General features: G+C 67.7%; 2 protein-coding genes across 7 annotated transcripts; both read left to right on the top strand.

The window, feature by feature from the left end:
- Positions 1-780: 780 nt before the first annotated feature.
- Positions 781-13303, top strand: MIB2 (MIB E3 ubiquitin protein ligase 2). 4 transcript variants are annotated; one of them, XM_082404563.1, is made up of 20 exons: positions 781-1022; positions 2508-2663; positions 6297-6553; positions 6636-6807; positions 7978-8084; positions 8188-8382; positions 8528-8670; positions 8786-8881; positions 9902-10006; positions 10091-10253; positions 10335-10468; positions 10575-10723; positions 10808-10964; positions 11057-11217; positions 11320-11446; positions 11545-11778; positions 12201-12379; positions 12473-12660; positions 12741-12806; positions 12978-13303. In XM_082404563.1, the coding sequence occupies exons 3-20, from the start codon at positions 6307-6309 to the stop codon at positions 13214-13216; spliced, it is 2862 nt and encodes a 953-aa protein (XP_082260689.1). In that variant the 5' UTR covers positions 781-1022; positions 2508-2663; positions 6297-6306; the 3' UTR covers positions 13217-13303. The 4 variants fall into 4 exon arrangements, with proteins under 4 accessions (XP_082260689.1, XP_082260690.1, XP_082260688.1 ...); XM_082404562.1 differs by having other exon boundaries at positions 782-1022; positions 8774-8881; XM_082404565.1 differs by lacking the exon at positions 8786-8881 and having other exon boundaries at positions 782-1022.
- Positions 13304-13742: 439 nt separating this feature from the next.
- Positions 13743-17259, top strand: MMP23B (matrix metallopeptidase 23B). 3 transcript variants are annotated; one of them, XM_082404797.1, is made up of 9 exons: positions 13743-13769; positions 14861-15089; positions 15418-15554; positions 15626-15765; positions 15830-15997; positions 16378-16542; positions 16641-16751; positions 16834-16960; positions 17037-17259. In XM_082404797.1, exons 2-9 carry the CDS (start codon positions 14931-14933, stop codon positions 17209-17211), a joined length of 1182 nt encoding a protein of 393 aa, XP_082260923.1. In that variant the 5' UTR covers positions 13743-13769; positions 14861-14930; the 3' UTR covers positions 17212-17259. The 3 variants fall into 3 exon arrangements, with proteins under 3 accessions (XP_082260923.1, XP_082260922.1, XP_082260921.1); XM_082404796.1 differs by lacking the exon at positions 13743-13769 and having other exon boundaries at positions 14092-15089; positions 16877-16960; XM_082404795.1 differs by lacking the exon at positions 13743-13769 and having other exon boundaries at positions 14098-15089.
- Positions 17260-17692: the final 433 nt, after the last annotated feature.

Genomic DNA, 17692 nt, shown 5'->3' with positions numbered 1-17692 from the left:
CTCTAGATCCATCCACGTCCCTACAAATGACCCAACCTCGCTCCTTTTTACAGCTGAGTAATATTCCATTGTATATATGTGCCACATCTTCTTTATCCATTCGTCTGTCCATGGGCATCTAGGTAGCTTCCATGACCTGGCTATTGTAAATAGTGCTGCAATGAACATTGGGGTGCATGTGTCTTTTTGAATTATGTGACTTTGATTTTAAGATAACTCAAGTCAAAAGGAGTTGGCTGTGACAACTTCTCATTTCTACGCCCTGGGGGCCCGGCCTAGCGGGTCTCCACAGCAACCGAACGCGTCTCCGAACCCAGGGGCGCCACGTAGGGCAGGGCAAGGGTGACGCACTTCCGCCTCAGGCCCCGCCCCTCCACAGCGGAGGCAAGGCCTCCTGGTTCGCGCATCCCGGGCCCGCGCGTGCGCAGTCTTCGGTAGCCCGGGCGGCTCGGGGTGGCAGTGTACCCGCGCCCTCCGGGCCGCGGCCCCGGGTGGTGAGAGGCCCTAGAGTCGCCACAGCCTGCAGTCCGCATCCCCCTGACGACCTGCGCACACGTTGTCAGACACGAGCCCATCCCCAGTCAGGCGACGCACAGCCGACCCGAACCCTTCCCAGGAAAGCAGAGCTGGACACCCCCACCCTCCCAATCGGGGCGGGACTGGAGCCGTAGCTCACGCCCTCAACCCCGTTACGTCACGGCGCTGCCGGGCCTCCTGGGAGTTGTGGTTCGGTCCCGCCCCCCGGCCACGGTCTCAGCGGGCTGCGGACTACAAGTCCCGGCAGGCCTCGCGGCGGCCCCAGAGCCCCGAGCGCCGGGGGCTTCGGGCGGCCTTGGCCGGTGGGCTCTGGTGCTGCGCTGTGCGGCGCGGCGGGGCGGCCTGGCTGGTTGGCTGGCTCTGAGTAGCCTAGCTTGCGGGCGGGCCGCCGCACACACTGAGGCCGCAGTCGGCCGGCTGACAGACTCGGCTCTTCTTAGGCCCCCGGAGCCCCCGCGCGAAGCAGGCGGGACGCAAACTTCGGGGCAAGTGGAGGGGTAGACAAGGGCACCGGGGCCGGGGACTGGCAGCGGCGGGGGCCCGGGGCGGCTTCCCGAGGAAGGTGACGAATGACAGGGGCGGGGCGGACCCCAGGGAGTGAGGGGAGGGTCAGTTTCGGGGCGGGCACCCTGCCCAGCCTGTCCAGCCCCGCCCCCCCGCAGGCCAGCTGCTCGAGTCCAAGGCTCAGCGCAGGGCCTTGCCGTTCGCCAGCCCTCCGACCCCATCCCCGGCGGCCCCAGACCCCAGGGAGCCCTGCAGGGCAGGAGCCAGGCCCCTGGGGCAGCTCTGGGGTCGTGGTCGTGGGCCCGGGAATGAGCCTGTAGACAGCGGGCGTGTAGATTGTGCGTCTTGGCATCTCCCCGCCGCCGCAGGGTCGGATGGCACAGGGCTTGCGGTGAAGCTCAGGAAGGCTCGAGGCCAGTCCGCAGGTCTCCAGACGTCAGGGCTGCATCCCACCAGTCTCTGGGCGGGCGGGGGGCGTCGGAACAGCTAGACAGGTGAGCTCTTGAGGGGCTCGGATTCTGTCTGATGCTATGTCAGAGGGGCTTTGCTTGTTTTTGAGTGTGTCTCTGGGGTGGTGGGGTGGTAAATAATCCTGCCTCTCTCTCTGAGCTCAGAACCAATAGAGGCAATAAGCAAAGGTGTCAGACAGGGTTCTGGGGGGCCCAACGGGGCTGGGGATGAGGCAGCGTGAGAGTGGGAGCCCTGGCAAAGCTGGTCCTTCCTGGCAGGTGCCCTCGTCTTGCCTTCTCACTCTGGCCTGTTGCTGCAGGTGCAACAAGTATGTGAAGGTTGTGCCCCCGCCCAAGGTTGGCCCTGTGCAGTGGCTGGGTCATGACGCCGCGGTCTGCAGGGTGCCTGAGGGCTTCCATCTGGGTGGCCAAGATTTGGGTGATGACCTCCCTCTGCTTCCTGCGGGCCTTCCCCCAGCTGGTGTGTTTGTACTGGGCCAAGTCGGGTCTCAAGGCTTCACCTGGCCTCTGAGGGGCCAGACTCCCTGGGCACCCAGGATGGCCACCTCTGCCTTAGCCAGAGCTGCCGCGTGACCGGAGACTGTGATTCACCAAGTCTTGCCAGTTGACTGTGCCACACATGGTGTGGATTTAAACAGCATCATCAGCCCAGCCGGAGGTGCCAGGGAAGGAGTGGCAGCCTCTGGTCGCGAGCAGTCAGCACGCAACTTTATTCTTCTCAATAAAGGCAGTTTGCCAACTTCCTAGCTAAATGGGATTTCATCTTTGCAGCTTGCTGAAGTTTTTCCAATGAAATTGTCCAAATAGGGCAAACACCTTATTTCTATACTGTTCCAACATGTGCTTTAGAAATAGTTTTGCATTCCAAGAGCTGGAAGTTTCTTGTGAAAAGAGAAACTAGTAAACCAACAGAGCAGATCCAGGTGTCCACCTGTTTGGTTGAGATGGTAAATGCTAAAAGTGTAAAACTGCCTTTTAAAAACCATGTTTCCCCAGACTTGCTGGCTGGCTACCTGTTTGGTTTGCTGTGTTCTGCGTCGGCAATCGCTTCTAGTTTCCAACAGGAAATCTTGGTGTCTGAGCAAACCCGTGACCCGGGAAAGAGCAGCTAAGCATCCGGGATGTTGACGAGAGGCTGGTGTGTGCTGTAAGGTAAGTGCCGACTGCTCGCACCTGGAGCGCTTCAGGGTCATCGTAAACCCTCATAGTGACGGCCTCGGGGTGTTCTGGTGCCAGCCAGGGGTGGCCTGTGAGCTCTGAGGAAGACGTTAGAGTACGGCATTTCTGGCGAAGGAAGAAAAAGGAAGAACTCTTTGGGTGAATTTCGCACTGAAACGGGGGTCCCCTTCCTCCCTAGCCCCTCAGGGTTTCTTCGCTGCCCCCCTGCTCCTGACCCCGGTCCATTCCCTGCTGGCCACCCCCTCCCCTCACACCTGGGTGGTGAGGTAGTGACCCCTGACACTGGGCAGGCTGGGGACCTGAGGTCACATGGAGCACGAGCGGCCATCTGCTGGGTCCTGGTGACAACAGCGACAAATACCAGGCACGTGGGGGGAGGAAAGTGGCAGAGAGGCCTGGAAAGCCACCTGGCCTGCTTCACCAGGGTCCTACTATGCTGTGCCCAAGCGCTGAGGTCCGGGAGCCAGGAGGGCGAGCAGGGAGGCGTCTCTGGGGGCCCTGCTCAGGCCCCAGGTCGGGCGACGCCAGGCTGGGCGCAGGTGCTGCGGCCGAGGGCCAGCCCCGGGCCCCCCAGGGATGGAGTGTGGAGGGGAGGTGAAGAGAGGCTCCCCAGGCTGTGGGCGCCGCAGGGCGGGATGCTCCTCTCTTCTCACTGTCCTCCTCAAGGGCCACTGGTCTGCGTGGGAGGAACCCCGAGGCTCAGCGTGTCCATTTGGCTCTGTTCCCTGTGGGCCAGTGGGCTCCCAGGAGGGACATCCTTGGGGAGCAGGGAGGTTGCTGGCCAGCTCTGGAGAACTGTCTGGCTGTGCTCAAAATAGGGGTGTGAAGGCAGCAGGTGCTGGTCAGAGGCGCTTCTCGTGACAGGCTGGACTTCCCTGGTGCCCTGGTGGAGCCGCTGCTGGCTGGGACTTGGTCCTGTTTTCCCACGGGCCCTGCTGGGCCTCCTCCACCCCCTGTTCGTTCTCTGCGCATTCCCCTGAGGGCAGAGCCAGGCACGGGCCACGCCTGCTATCCTGCTCAGGGTGTCCACTCCCCGCCCCCTGTCTTGGTGGAGATGGTTCTGCAGCCCGTGGCCAGTGGGTCTGTAGGCCGCCAGGAGGGTGGGTGTGACAGCTGGCCAGGCAGGCTGAGGGGCTGGGCTCACAGGCAGAGGGCGTGCCACTGTGGCTGCAGAAGGACCACAGTGCCAGCTTGTGGGACTGGCGTCCTTTCCTGCCCCTTTCTCTCAGCATAGGGCCAGTTTCTGGCCCTGCAGATGGCGTGCCCCTTGCTAGCAGGGGTCTCTCGTTGGGCCTGTCTCCCCACACTTGTTTGGGTCTGTGCTTGCCTGGAACGAGGTCCAGTCTGACTGGCTCAACAGGAGCGCCTGGGAAGGGCAAGAGGCAGCTCGACACTGCCCACGGGCCACGGCCAATTCTGGAGGCTCCCGGCGGGGAGGAGGGCATGTGCGATCTGGCTGAGGTTGGCAGCCTGGCGTGACAGGGCCTGTGCCCTAAGGGGCAGCGCCACCACTAAGCCACTGGGCCACTGGCTCAGGCTGCGCTGCTCTGCCTGAGTCAGACACGTGTGGCAGCTGCTGACGGAGAGACACCAAGCAGGAGGCCGAGGCCACACGTGAACGGCCTGCCCTGCGAGGTGGTGGCCCACAGGCCCTCAGCCCTCGTCTGGGGCTCACTGGCAGTGAAGAGCCACAGGCAGTCTTGTGTGGCCTTCTTGCTGTGGCAGGAAGCACGGAGAAGCCCTGGTGCCCCATCTTCGCAGGGGCCAGAGACCACAGAGGGGAGGGTGGCTGGAGGGCGGCAGGAGACGGAGGCAGCGTGGCCCCGGGGGGCGCAGCCGGCCAGGTGAACGAGCAGCGAGTGGTTTCCCTGAGGAGACTGGCCATCGGGTCGGGAAGGCACGTCCTTTTAGATCGTCCACCTGCGTCTGGAAGCCCTGGCGGTCCTGGGAGGGGTGAGGCAGGAGCGGTCACAGGCGTGTGCCCGGGAGGCGGGGGGACTTGCAGAAGCCGAGCTGGCTGAGCAGTCCATGCTGCTGAGGATCTGAGGGTCCTTCACTCGGACCCTGGGCTGGGCATGGACCAGGAGCCTCGCCCTGTGGGCAGCCCCCCTCCCCTGCACACGCTGTGCTGGCGCACACCTCGAGGTGGGGCTGGGCAGAGGGTGGCCATCAGATGACCTGTGGGCTCAGGCCCGGGATTCTGAGTTTGGGGCTGGGGGGGGCGGGGTCCAGCTGGAGGGGTGCCGTGTGGTTTTCCTTCCTTGTTGCTGGCTAAGCTCTGGGCTGGCCTGGTGGCCTGTGGCTTCACTGGGCCACTGGGCGCTAACAGGAGCCAGCTGCACCCCAGCCAGCCTCAGGGTCTCCCTCTGGCATTCCAAGTGAGACTGCTGGGTGCCCCAGGCTAGTGTCTCCCCAGCCTCGGGGTCCCATTGCTACCTGAGAGCCCGCTCCACTGCAGAGGCTCAGTCTCCAGAGATGGAGCGGCGACTGCCCCCTCCAGCCCTGGAGCCCTGAGCTCTCTCCCGCATCAGGTCCTGTTGATTTAACATCTTAGGCGTTGTCCAAATCCATTCATGTCATAAAAAAAATTTATTGAGGAATCACATATACAGGGAGGCCCAGGTCATAAATGATCCAAGTTAGCAAAGCGAACACAGGTATAATTGGCACCCAGATCAGGAAGTAGCATGTTCCCTCCGGGCCCAAGCCCCCCATGACCGCTTCCGCCGCTGTCTCGCTGACTCTAGTGCCCTGGATTTGTCTGTCCCGTTGGTGAACTTTCTGTTGGTGGAGTCAGGCACGTGGCTTCTTTCCTTTAACATGCGTTCGTGAGCTTTGCTGTGAACAATGCCCCCTCCGTCAGGGCCTGCCTGGGGTGGCCGGGCCACGCTTCTCTGGAGAAGGACCACGCAGCACTGCCCACTGGGCTGTGGTGGCATCAGACCCTGTGTGTGGTAGCTGCTGGGGGCACCTGTTCCAGCGTTTTCCTGTTTTCTCTTGGGCTGTCTGCTTTGTGCATGAGATCTGCAGGCCCTCCTTCCACACTCCAGGTACAGGGCCTTTGTGGCGTATGTGTGCTGCCTCTGCAGGCTTAAGTGCCGTCCAGCTTCTCAGTTGGCTACACAAAGAAAGTCTGCTTGCTTCGGAAAGTTTTGTTGTCTTACCTTTCATGTTGATGTGTGCCATCCTGGTGGCCCCCTGTACGCCAGCCACTCAGAACCGGATCGGCTAGTGCGGGCAGACCCTCCTCCCAGCCGGGTCTTGTCCCCTGGTTCCCTGGGGACCTGCAGTCCTGTCACCAGGATGGCCCCCACACTTCTGCTCCAACTCCCCACAGCGGCTGGCAGGCCCTTTCCAAAGAGGTGTCCCATCCTCCCTCCAGGACGGGCCCACCTCCGCTTTTGCAGCTGGTCTGCCGTGCTGCTGGCGGGTGGCCACGTGGGCCCCCTTTGGTCCCTACTGCACAGGCCCCCCTCCAGCCCCAGGGCATTCCCCGTGTTCCACCCCACCCCCGTCCCCATCCATCTCTCCCTGGCAGCCCTCTCAGAGCTGGTGCGAGCCCGTGTGGCCTCCTCGGTGTGGCCTGAGGGTGCCCTCTGCCCGCAGGTCTCGCACCATGGAGCCAGACCCCCAGGCGGGCGTGCAGGTGGGCATGCGCGTGGTGCGCGGCGTGGACTGGAAATGGGGCCAGCAGGACGGCGGCGAGGGCGGCGTGGGCACGGTGGTGGAGCTCGGCCGCCACGGCAGCCCTTCGACCCCCGACCGCACGGTGGTCGTGCAGTGGGACCACGGCACCCGCACCAACTACCGCGCGGGCTACCAGGGCGCGCATGACCTGCTGCTCTTCGACAACGCCCAGATCGGTGCGCGTGGTGCCCCGGGGGCGGGGCCGGGCAGAGGGGCGGGGCCGCGCGGCGCCCCCTGACGCTGCCCGCCCGCCCGCAGGCGTTCGCCACCCCAACATCATCTGCGACTGCTGCAAGAAGCACGGGCTTCGGGGCATGCGCTGGAAGTGCCGCGTCTGCTTCGACTACGACCTCTGCACGCAGTGCTACATGCAGAACAAGCACGAGCTGGCCCACGCCTTCGAGCGCCACGAGACGGCCCACTCGCGCCCGTGAGTTCCCCCGCCGCCCCGGGTGTGGGCGCGGCCCCCTGCGTCCTCCCCGCTCATGTCCAGGGCCTCGCAAGCGCACCTCTGACACCCGAGCAGCCTTGGTCCCAGAGGACTGGAGCTGCCTCCTGCTGGCCACTCCCCAGGGTACAGGTCGAGTCCTTCCTGAGCCATTTCCTTGAGGAGTGGCCAGGGTCCTGGTCACGCCGTGGGGCCTGGGCTTTGACACCAGTCCCTATCCCTTGCAGAAGGCAACCGTGTCCACTGAGCAGGTCTGTGGAGGTGGGTGCTGTGGCTGGGGCCTTCTCCGGTGTCCTGGTCCCCTCCTAGAGCCAGGCTCCCCAGGGGTCCCCCAGTGCCGCTGTGGCCGGGGCGCTGAGGGTGGCGTGCCTGGGGCGTGCTGGCGGCGTCCGCGCCTGTGGAGGTGCCGTTGGTCTGGCTGGCAAGCTCCTTTGCTGTCGTCGGGGGGGACCAGGCTGGGCAGGAGTCCACTGGGCTGGGTGGGTGCCCAGAGGTGCACCCCTGTCCCCCGCACTGTTGCCCTCGCCTTCTTGACACCCCCCACACACGGAGGGGAGGGGCTCCACGTCCCAGCCGCCCCCAGCCAGTGTGGCAGCCAGGATGAGCTGTCTGGGCGCCTCTGGCCAAGCCTGCCTTGCTCTCTCCTCTGCTTCCCACGTGCTGAGCTCCCCTGGGCCAGGCCGTGCGCTGAGCTCTGGGGTCAGCTCTAACGGGAGGCAGCAGGTTTGGCGTGACTGTACGTAGAGGGTGTGTGGTGAGGGTGGGCCTGGGGCGCCCTTCTCGCCTGACATCATGAAAGGTCCCCCAGGGACTTTCCTGGCGGTCCGGTGGTTAGGACTCTGCACTCTCATTGCCGAGGGTGCCAGTTCAATCCCTGGTCGGGGAACTAAGATCCCACAAGCTGCCTGGTGTGGCCAAATTGGAAAAAAAAAAAAAAAAGAAATAAGAACGGTCTCCTGGAGGGACCTGGGCCGCAGCCCCACTCTAGGCCCAGTGTGTGGAGGGCACTGACCTGTGGGCCTGGGAGCCGGCGGCGCCCCATCCTCTAGATTCCAGGGGTGGGAGTGGAGGAGCAAGGCCGGCAGAGCAGGGGGCCTGCTCCATCGCGTGGGTGTCCCTCATGGCCTGGGACCCACTCTCTCTCTCTCGTAGGGTCACGCTGAGTCCCCGCCAGGGCCTCCCAAGGATCCCGTTAAGGGGCATCTTCCAGGGAGCGAAGGTGGTTCGGGGCCCCGACTGGGAGTGGGGTTCGCAGGATGGTGAGTGGGGGCCCAGGGTGGGCAGGTGGGCGCTGGGCTGCCACCGGCTATGGCTCGTCCTCTGGCGCAGGCTCAGTCTGCCGGTGGGGCCGCTGTCTCCCAGGAGGGGAAGGGAAGCCCGGCCGAGTGGCGGACATCCGTGGCTGGGATGTGGAGACGGGCCGGAGCGTGGCCAGCGTGACCTGGGCCGACGGCACTACCAACGTGTACCGCGTGGGCCACAAGGGCAAGGTGGACCTCAAGTGTGTGGGCGAGGCAGCCGGTGGCTTCTACTACAGGGAGCATCTGCCGAGGCTCGGTACGGGCGGGCCCCACTGACGCCCACCCAGTTGCTTTCTGTCCTGGCTGAGCCTCACCAGGGGTGGCCCGTGAAGTCACGGAGGGGAGGGGAGGCGTGGGGGCGGAGGGACCCGCGTGAGCTGGGCCTGCCACCTCGCCCCCAGGCAAGCCCGCAGAGCTGCAGCGCAGGGTGAGTGCTGATGGCCAGCCCTTCCAGCACGGGGACAAGGTCAAGTGTCTGCTGGATGCGGACATCCTGAGGGACATGCAGGAAGGCCACGGCGGATGGAACCCCCGGATGGCCAAGGTGAGCCGCCCCACCTGCCGAGTCCCCGTGCCGCCCCTCCCCACATCCTCTGGACCCCCGCCCTCCTGCTCCACCTGGCCACAGCCTCCGTGACCCGCCGCAGTGTATCGGACAGATGGGCACCGTACACCGCATCACGGACCGTGGGGACGTGCGTGTGCAGTTCAGCCACAAGACCCGCTGGACCTTCCACCCTGGGGCTCTCACCAAGGTGCATGGGGGGCCGGGCTGAGCCCCTCTGCTCGCTTCCGTACCCCCTTTAACGTGCTGGCTTGGCCCTGGGAGTGCCTCCCTCGGGCCCTGAAGGAAGAGGGGAGGGCATGGTGGGGTCCAGAGGGGACTAGGTCCAGGGAGAGGGGACCCTGGTGTGAGGCACGGGGGTGGGGGCTGCGGGGAGCTGTTGGAAGCTGGGGCGGCAGGCCGGGCGCGAACATCTGTTCTGAGGGCCAGAGGGGCCTCTGCAGCCTCACAGGCAGGAGGTGGTGGGTTGGGCGTACTTTCTTAGGAGGACAGGGGGACGGGGTGGACCTTGGCCGGGGCTGGGGGCGGGGTGGGCGTGGTGAGAGCTGTCTGGGAAGCAGTATCCCTCGGATGAGGGATGGGGGGGGGGTGGGAGGCAGTGGCGTGTCCAGTGATGGCACCTGGGCTGGGGCAGCGCCAGCACTCAGCTCTGGGACTGCTGGGGCACATCTGCCTTCAAGGGTGGGGGATGGTGGGGTCATAGGACAGGTGGCTTGTAGCGTGAGCTCTGTCTGTACCCATGAGGGCAAGGGCGAGGAGGGAGCTGCTAGGAAAGGTTTGGGGGTGGGGGAGGAGCAGCCCTGATCGCCTCCGTGCTGTTCCAGCCTGGCTCCCGGTCGTCCTGTGGGCCCCCCTCCCCCGAGCCAGGCTAGTCTGGTCTTGGCTGTGCTGCCCGCTCCCCCGCCAGTGTGCAGGGACAGGCCCACCCTGGCCTGCACACCCCCCCAGCTGGCTTCTGTCCCGTCTGGATGCTGATGTCCGCTGCCTCTCTGGCTGTCACCCGCATGGCTCTGAGGCTAGGCCACCAAGGGCTGCCCTGGTCACCTGTCGCCTTTATCGGGCCAGATCCTCTGGTTGTGCTTTCGGGCAGGGGCTGGGGTCCTGTCCCGGCCAGCCTGTCCCGTGGAGCTGGATGGGGGCGCCTTCCTGCTCTACGACCCCAGGCAGCCACACCTGCCCGGGGCCCCTCACATGCTTCTCTGTCACTCAGCACAACTCCTGCTCGGTGGGTGAAGTTGTGCGGGTCATTGACGACCTTGACACGGTGAAGCGGCTGCAGGCTGGGCATGGCGAGTGGACAGATGACATGGCCCCCGTGAGTCCCTCACCCCTACCCCCCCACCCCCAGCTCCCTCACCCCTGGGAGGCCCACCTGAGACCCCGCCCTCTCCCCACCCAGGCTCTGGGCCACATTGGGAGAGTACTGAAGGTTTTCGGAGATGGGAACCTGGGTGTGCTGGTCAACGGTAAGCTGTGGACCTTCAGCCCCTCCTGCCTGGTGGCCTACCGACCTGAGGAGGACGCCAACCTGGACGTGGCCGAGCGCGCCCGGGAGAACAAAAGTGAGGGCGTCCAGCGCGGGCGGCTGGGGGGGTGCGGGGCCGCCCCTGGCCACCACCGAACCTCAGCCCTGCCCTCCCCAGGCTCCCTGAGTGTCGTCCTGGACAAGCTTCGAGCCCAGAAGAGTGACCTGGAGCATCCGGGGAGGCTGGTGGTGGAGGTGGCCCTGGGCAACGTGGCCCGGGCTCTGGACCTGCTGCGGCGGCACCCGGAGCAGGCGAGCTCCTGAGACCAGCCCCCGCCACCCCCCACCCCTGCCCCGGCCCCACCAGCCCCAGCGGGAGGGGCCGGGGCCGGGGGCTAACCCTCTGTCCTCCTGGCAGGTGGACACCAAGAACCATGGCAGGACCGCCCTGCAGGTGGCTGCCTACCTAGGCCAGGTGGAGCTGGTGCGGCTGCTGCTGCAGGCTCGGGCGGGCGCGGACCTGCCGGACGACGAGGGCAGCACGGCGCTGCACTACGCGGCGCTGGGGTGAGGCCTGGCCGGGGCGTGGGGGGCCGGGCCCGCAGGTCCAGCCAGTGGGCACAGCGCCCCTCCTGCTTCCTCTCCCGCCAGGAACCAGCCCGAGGCCGCCCGGGTGCTCCTGAGCTCGGGTTGCGGGGCCAACACTCTTAACGGCACCCGGAGCTCGGCTCTGCACGTGGCCGTGCAGAGGGGCTTCCTGGAGGTGGTGAGGGTCCTCTGTGAGCGCGGCTGTGACGTCAACCTGCCCGTGAGTGCTGGGTCCCCTGGCCTTATCCCTGGGGTCAAGGAGGCAGTGGCCAAGACCTTTTTGGCAAGTGACCACTGGCCCACCACCGGCAGGACGCCCATGCTGACACGCCCCTGCACTGTGCCATCTCGGCGGGCACTGGCGCCAGCGGCATCGTGGAGGTCCTCACTGAGGTGCCGGGCATCGACGTCACTGCCACCAACAGCCAAGGCTTCACCCTGCTGCACCATGCATCCCTCAAAGGCCACACGCTGTGAGTTTGGGGTGGACGCGTGGCCAGCAGCCAGCTCCTGCTGTGCTGCTGGGCCACTCTGGGGTCGCCCCTGACCCCAGACGCGTCTCCCTGCTCCCACAGAGCCGTCAGAAGGATCCTGGCGCGGGCCCGGCAGCTGGTGGACGCCAAGAAGGAGGATGGGTTCACAGCGCTGCACCTGGCCGCCCTGAACGACCACAGGGAGGTGGCCCAGGTTCTCATCCGAGAGGTGTGGATGCAGGGTCCTGGGCGGGCCCGGGGACCGGGGTGTCAGGGCCCACCGGGGTCCCTGGGCTGAGCCTGTGCCCCCCCCCGCCCGCCCCCCAGGGCCATTGTGATGTGAATGTTCGCAACCGTAAGCTCCAGTCTCCGCTGCACCTGGCTGTGCAGCAGGCCCACGTGGGGCTGGTGCCGCTGCTGGTGGACGCTGGCTGCAGCGTCAACGCCGAGGACGAAGAGGGGGACACAGCTCTGCATGTGGCACTGCAGCGTCACCAGCTGCTGCCCCTGGCGACTGATGGGGCCGGGGGGGACCCAGGGGCCTTGCAGCTGCTGTCAAGGGTGAGGAGGCGTGACTCTGGGTGCTTGAGAGGTGGGCCGTGGCACCTGGCTGCAGACCCCTGTGTCCTCTGCCCACCTCCACCTTCGGGGACAGCCCTGAACAGGTCCTCTCAGGGTGGGACAGCCCGGGCCGCAGTGGTTTGCAGGAGGTGTCTTCTGCGACCCCAGTCACTGCTGTGTGGCCAGTGTTCCTGACATTCTGTGCTTCAGACCAGCCTGGGAAAGGGGGCGGGGCGCCGTGTGGGCGGGGGTCGTGTGTCAGGACCCGGCCCCACTGCCGGCAGGGGCCTTTACCCGCCTGCCTCCGGCGGCTCCGGGGGTCTCGGGCGGGGCCCAGGCCTCTGAAGCCCGGTGCCAGACAGGCTTCCTCCAGGCCGGCGTTCCCAGGCGCCCGCCCTCACGGCGTCTGTCCTGCCACCCAGCTACAGGCCTCGGGCCTTCCGGGCAGCGCGGAGCTGACGGCTGGCGCGGCGGTCGCCTGCTTCTTGGCGCTGGAGGGCGCCGACCTGAGCTACGCCAACCACCGCGGCCGGAGCCCGCTGGACCTGGCAGCTGAGGGCCGCCTGCTCAAAGCCCTGCAGGGCTGTGCCCAGCGCTTCCGGTGAGCGGCCGGGGGCCGGGGGCCGGGGGCCGGGGGCCAGCGGCGGGCCCGCCCGCAGCCCTGGGCCCTTTCAAGCCCCCTCTAACCACGCAGGGAGCGGCAGGCTGGCGGGGGCGGGGGCGCGGCCCAGGGCCCAAGGCTGGCGCTCAGTGCCCCAAACACTGTGACCAACCTGCACGTCGCTGCGCCGTCCGGGCCCGAGGCCGCCGAGTGCCTGGTGTGCTCGGAGCTGGCGCTGTTGGTGCTGTTCTCGCCTTGCCAGCACCGCACGGTGTGTGAGGGTGAGTGCAGGGGGCAGGGGCGGGGCGGGGGTGCGGCGACCGGGATGGGGGGCCTCACTCAGCCGTGCGATCCCCCGCAGAGTGCGCCCGCAGGATGAAGAAGTGCATCAGGTGCCAGGCGGTCATCGGCAAGAAGCTGCGCCCAGGTGGGGCTCGGCGCCCACCCCACCCCACCCCACCCCCCGGTGTGGGCCGCTGCACCTCGCCCCGCGGTTCACGGCTCCGTCCCCTGTCGTGGCTCACGCTCCTGCCCGCGGTTCTCCCCCAAGCCTCGGGCCTCCACAGCCCTTGCCTCTGACCGGGACCCCTTCCCGCAGACGGCACGGAGGTGGTCAGCGCCGCCTCCGCCCCCGGCCCACCGCGGCAACTGGTGGAGGAGCTGCAGAGCCGCTACCGGCAGATGGAGGAGCGCATCACCTGCCCCATCTGCATCGACAGCCACATCCGCCTCGTGTTCCAGTGCGGTCACGGCGCCTGCGCGCCCTGCGGCGCTGCGCTCAGCGCCTGCCCCATCTGCCGCCAGCCCATCCGCGACCGCATCCAGATCTTCGTGTAGCTCGCGTCCCCTGCCTCGTTCCGGGGCCACGCCCCGCGACCGCCCTCGCAAGCCCCTCTTCTGTATTTTATAAAAAGATTAACGGACTTTGCGCCTGGTTGCCTGCCTGGGGCGGGGCCGTGGGTCCCCCACCCCGGACCATCCCGACCTGGCCCCCTTCCGCCATTGGCCCAGCGCTGGCCAGAGGCCCCGCCTGGCCCCTCCCGACCTGCGTGTCCTGCTCTTCTTCCCAGGACTCACGGGTCCAGAGTCCTGCCAGGATCCCGGTCTCTGGGCCAGAAAGGATGGGGCCCGGGCTCGCGGTGTCGTCCAAGAGCACTGGTTGGACCGAAACCCCAGCAGCGCCTCCTCCCTGCGCCTGGGGCGGGCTGTGGAGACGACAGACTGGCCAAAGCAGAACCCGGTCTCGTGGCGGGCTGTGCGGTCCTGGCTAAGCGGGGAGTTGGGCGAGGCCTCTGATTCAAGCCAGAAGCCCCGGCAGGGTTTCAGGACCACTGAGTGTGGGAGGTGGAACACGGACCTGGGGAGTAGGGCAGAGCACAGGACGGAGAAGGTCGGTTTGTCGGCGCAAACGTTTAGCCATGGGGGCGGCGGGCACTGCCCTGGTCTGGGCCCCGCGGCCGGGCGCTTTCCAAGAACCACCGAAATGCTCCCCCGGAGTCTCAAGGCTGCCAGCCAGCCACTTGGCGCTGACCCCGCTGGCCCGGCGCACCACTGTCACTCTGGGCTCAAGGCCTGGGTGGAGAACGGGGAGGGCCAGCCCCCCCCCCCCACCTCCCCTCCACCCCCCGCGCCTCCTCTGACTCGGCCCAGCCCCCACCCCGTCTCCCCTCCCCCCGGCCGCTCCGCACCGGCGGGAGTCCCGCCCCGCCCTGGATCCCGGTTCCCCAAGCCCAGAGGCGCCCTCGCCTACATCCCGCCTGGCTCAGCTCCTCTGCCAGGCATGACCTGAAAGCCGTCCCGTCGAGTCTTCCGCCCCCAGGACACCCGGTCCCCCAGCCCCAACCCAGGACCGTTCAGACTTCGGCCCTGCGCGCGCTCGGCAGGCAGCGCCTGGTGGGGATTCCTGCGGCGCCCCCCCCGCCCCTTGTGCGCTGTCCCTATCGCCCTCCATGGGTCCTTCCGCTGGCCCCTGCAGGGCCCCCTCCCTCCTGGCACCCCAAGCCTTGCTCCGCAGGCGCCTCCTTCTCCCTCTTCCTCAGCCCGATACTCACTTGCCACGTCCCCTCCCGTCGCATCCCTCCCCTCTCGCGGGGTCCCTGTCAGCCAACGCCTGCAGGGGACGTGTCCCGAGCTGGCCAGGATGGAGGTCCCACTGCCGGGTCTCATCCGGTGTCCTGGGGGACTCCGTTTGGGAGAAAAGCTGCCAAGTCAGTCAACTCCCAGCGAGTTTGGGGACCCGGCTGACCACTCCTGCCTAAGCCAGAGCCCCCGGTGTCCGTCTCTTCCCTGGCGTCCGGGGCCCTCCTCGCAACCCCCACCCCACCCCCGCCAAGTGACCCCGCCCAGTCGGCCCTGCCCAGGCCACCGCCAGCGACCCACAGGCCCGGGTCCCCGCACCCCAGGCTGGAGGTGTCGGGGGTGCTCCCGACAGCAGGCGGCCAGCTGGTTCCCTTCGGGGCAGCCGCGCGCCCTCCCCCTCAGGGCTGTAACCCGAGCCGCCGCCGCCGCGCTGCCCCGCCGCCTGAGCCTCGACAGCGAGTCCGCCGGCGCCATGGGCCGCGGGGCCTGCGTCCCCTCAGCGGCGTCGGGGGCCCACGACCGGGCCCGCCTGCTCGGAGCCGTGCTGGGCGCGCTGTGCCTCCTCCCCACGCTCGTGCTGCTGGCCCGGCCGGGGGCCCTGGGGAACCGGCCCGTGGCGAGCGCAGCGCAGGTGAGAGCGGGCGCGGGAGCGGGCGGGTCGGCCCCGGCTGCGCGTCCGGGCCTGAGTCGGCGAGTCCGTGTCCGTTGATGGGGGGGCGGGGGGCAGCATCTGCCGGCAGCTCCGCCCACTCCGACCTGGCCTGTTTTTAGTAACGTTTTTCTTTCTGGCTGTTAAGTAACCCTGGCTCGGGGTGGAAAACCAGAAAATGCCGAAAGACAAAAAGAGAGCCCCTCCCTGGAGCGCGCGCCCTCCCAGCCTTCGAGGCCCTTTTCCTCGCGGCTTGGGGCTTGGGGACAGTCCCTGCTGCCTCCCCACGGGGCACTTGCTTCCCTCGAAGGGAGACGCTGTGCCCGCGACCGCGGGTGTGCTCGCCACCCCAAGCCTTGGCCCGCCGCACCCCCCGGCGCCCCGCAGACGCCGCTACACGCTGACCCCGACCCGGCTGCGCTGGGACCACTTCAACCTCACATACAGGTGCGACCCTGGCCCTGGAGGGGGGGCCGGTGCTGCCTGGCTGCCACCCCTGACCATGACTCCCACCCCAGGATCCTCTCTTTCCCGAGGAACCTGCTCAGCCCCAGCGAGACCCGGCGGGGCCTGGCCGCCGCCTTCCGCATGTGGAGTGACGTGTCCCCCTTCAGCTTCCGCGAGGTGGCCCCTGAGCAGCCCAGCGACTTCCGCATAGGTGGGCGCCGTGCCCCCGCCCCCGCCCCGCCCCAAGGCCCCCTTTCAGCCCCGTGCTCCTGCAGGCTTCTACCCGGTCAACCACACGGACTGCCTGGTCTCCCCGACGCACCACTGCTTCGACGGCCCCACGGGCGAGCTGGCCCACGCCTTCTTCCCCCCGCACGGCGGCATCCACTTTGACGACAGCGAGTACTGGGTCCTGGGCCCCACACGCTACAGCTGGAAGAAAGGTGACGCCGGCCTGGCCTCCCGTGGGGCCCCCGCACCACGGCGGGCGCAGCGGGAGGGCTTTGGGGGGGTCATGGCTGGGATTTGGGATCAGGGAGGCGGGCAGGGGCAGGCTGGGAGGAGGTCGTAAGCCTGGGTTCCGGGAGCCCTGAAGCCCCCTCCCCCCACACCGCTGGAGCCGGAGCTGGAGCTGCATTCCTGGGGGCCAGCTCACCGCCTCGCCAGCCTGGAACACTCTTATCTTCCCACGGCTGCCCGAGGGAGGCTCCCGGCACTGCAGCAGCTGTTCGGGCCTCTGGGGCAAGGCCGGCGGGCGGGCGGGGGGATGGGGGGCGGCGGAGGGCTGGGCCGGGTCCCGGGCGCTGACCGGCGGGGCCCGCAGGCGTGTGGCTCACCGACCTGGTGCACGTGGCGGCCCACGAGATCGGCCACGCGCTGGGCCTGATGCACTCCCAGCACGGCCGGGCGCTCATGCACCTCAACGCCACGCTGCGTGGCTGGAAGGCGCTGTCGCAGGACGAGCTGTGGGGGCTGCACCGGCTCTACGGTGAGTGCGGGGTCGAAGCGGGCGGGGTCAGGGGCCGGGGTGGGCGGGGCCAGGGACCGGGGCGGGCGGGCCCTGAGGCCAGGCTGCCCCTCCTGCAGGCTGCCTGGACCGGCTGTTCGTGTGCGCGTCCTGGGCGCGGAGGGGTTTCTGCGACGCCCGCCAGAGGCTCATGAAGAGGCTGTGTCCCAGCAGCTGCGACTTCTGCTACGGTGAGCTTGGGCCTCTCCGGCCTGCGTCCGGCCAGGGCGCCGGGTACTGATGTGGCCTCCGCCCCCCACCCCGTACGAGCAGAGTTCCCCTTCCCCACCGTGGCTGCCACCGCGCCGCCCCCCAGGACCAAAACCCGGCTGGTGCCCGAGGGCAGGAATGTGACCTTCCGCTGCGGCCAGAAGATCCTCCACAAGAAAGGCAAAGTGTAGTGAGTGACCCTGCCTGGGCGCCGAGGGTGGGCGGGGGGACTCGGGACCCTGGCCAGCCCTCCGCCCTCCCCGCAGCTGGTACAAGGACCAGGAGCCCCTGGAGTTCTCCTACCCCGGCTACCTGGCGCTGGGCGGCGCGCACCTGAGCATCATCGCCAACGCCATCAACGAGGGCACCTACACGTGCGTGGTGCGCCGGCGGCAGCGCGTGCTCAGCACCTACTCCTGGCGCGTCCGCCTGCGGAGCTGAGCGCCGCCCGCAGGGCTGAGGATGCTGATAAAGCACTTTCTCTCTCAAGTCTCCTGGCCCTTTCTTGGGAGGGTGGGCGGCCAGTCTTGGCCCACGGGGTGGGGAAGCCTGCAGCCACTTCCTTGCAGGGAGGATGCCGTCCACAGAGACAGGCCGAGAGGGGCTTCTCCAGGCCGGGCCTGGAACGGTGGGTAACCCGAGGCCCAGGTGCCCGCAGCATCACCAGGGCCAGCGCGCTGAGTCAGTGGGGCCGGGGGTCTCGCGTGGGCTCAGGGCTGGGAAGGGGGTGGGCCCTGTGGCTGCAAGGCCTCCCTGAAGGGAGTGGGGTGAGCGGGGGCGGCTGGGGGGGGGAGGCTGGGGGCGCCCGCAGGAGGAACTAGCTCGGTGCAGCTGGGGGCCCCGGGCAGTGACAAGTCCCCTTCTGCCCAAACACCACCCTGTCCAGCCAGACCGTAGCTGGAGGACTTGCGGGCTGCAAAGA

The sequence above is a fragment of the Balaenoptera borealis genome (genome assembly GCF_965194805.1).
Source record: "Balaenoptera borealis genome assembly, chromosome: 1".
Taxonomy (NCBI): Eukaryota; Metazoa; Chordata; class Mammalia; order Artiodactyla; family Balaenopteridae; genus Balaenoptera; species Balaenoptera borealis.
This window is presented reverse-complemented; position numbering and strand designations above follow the sequence as displayed.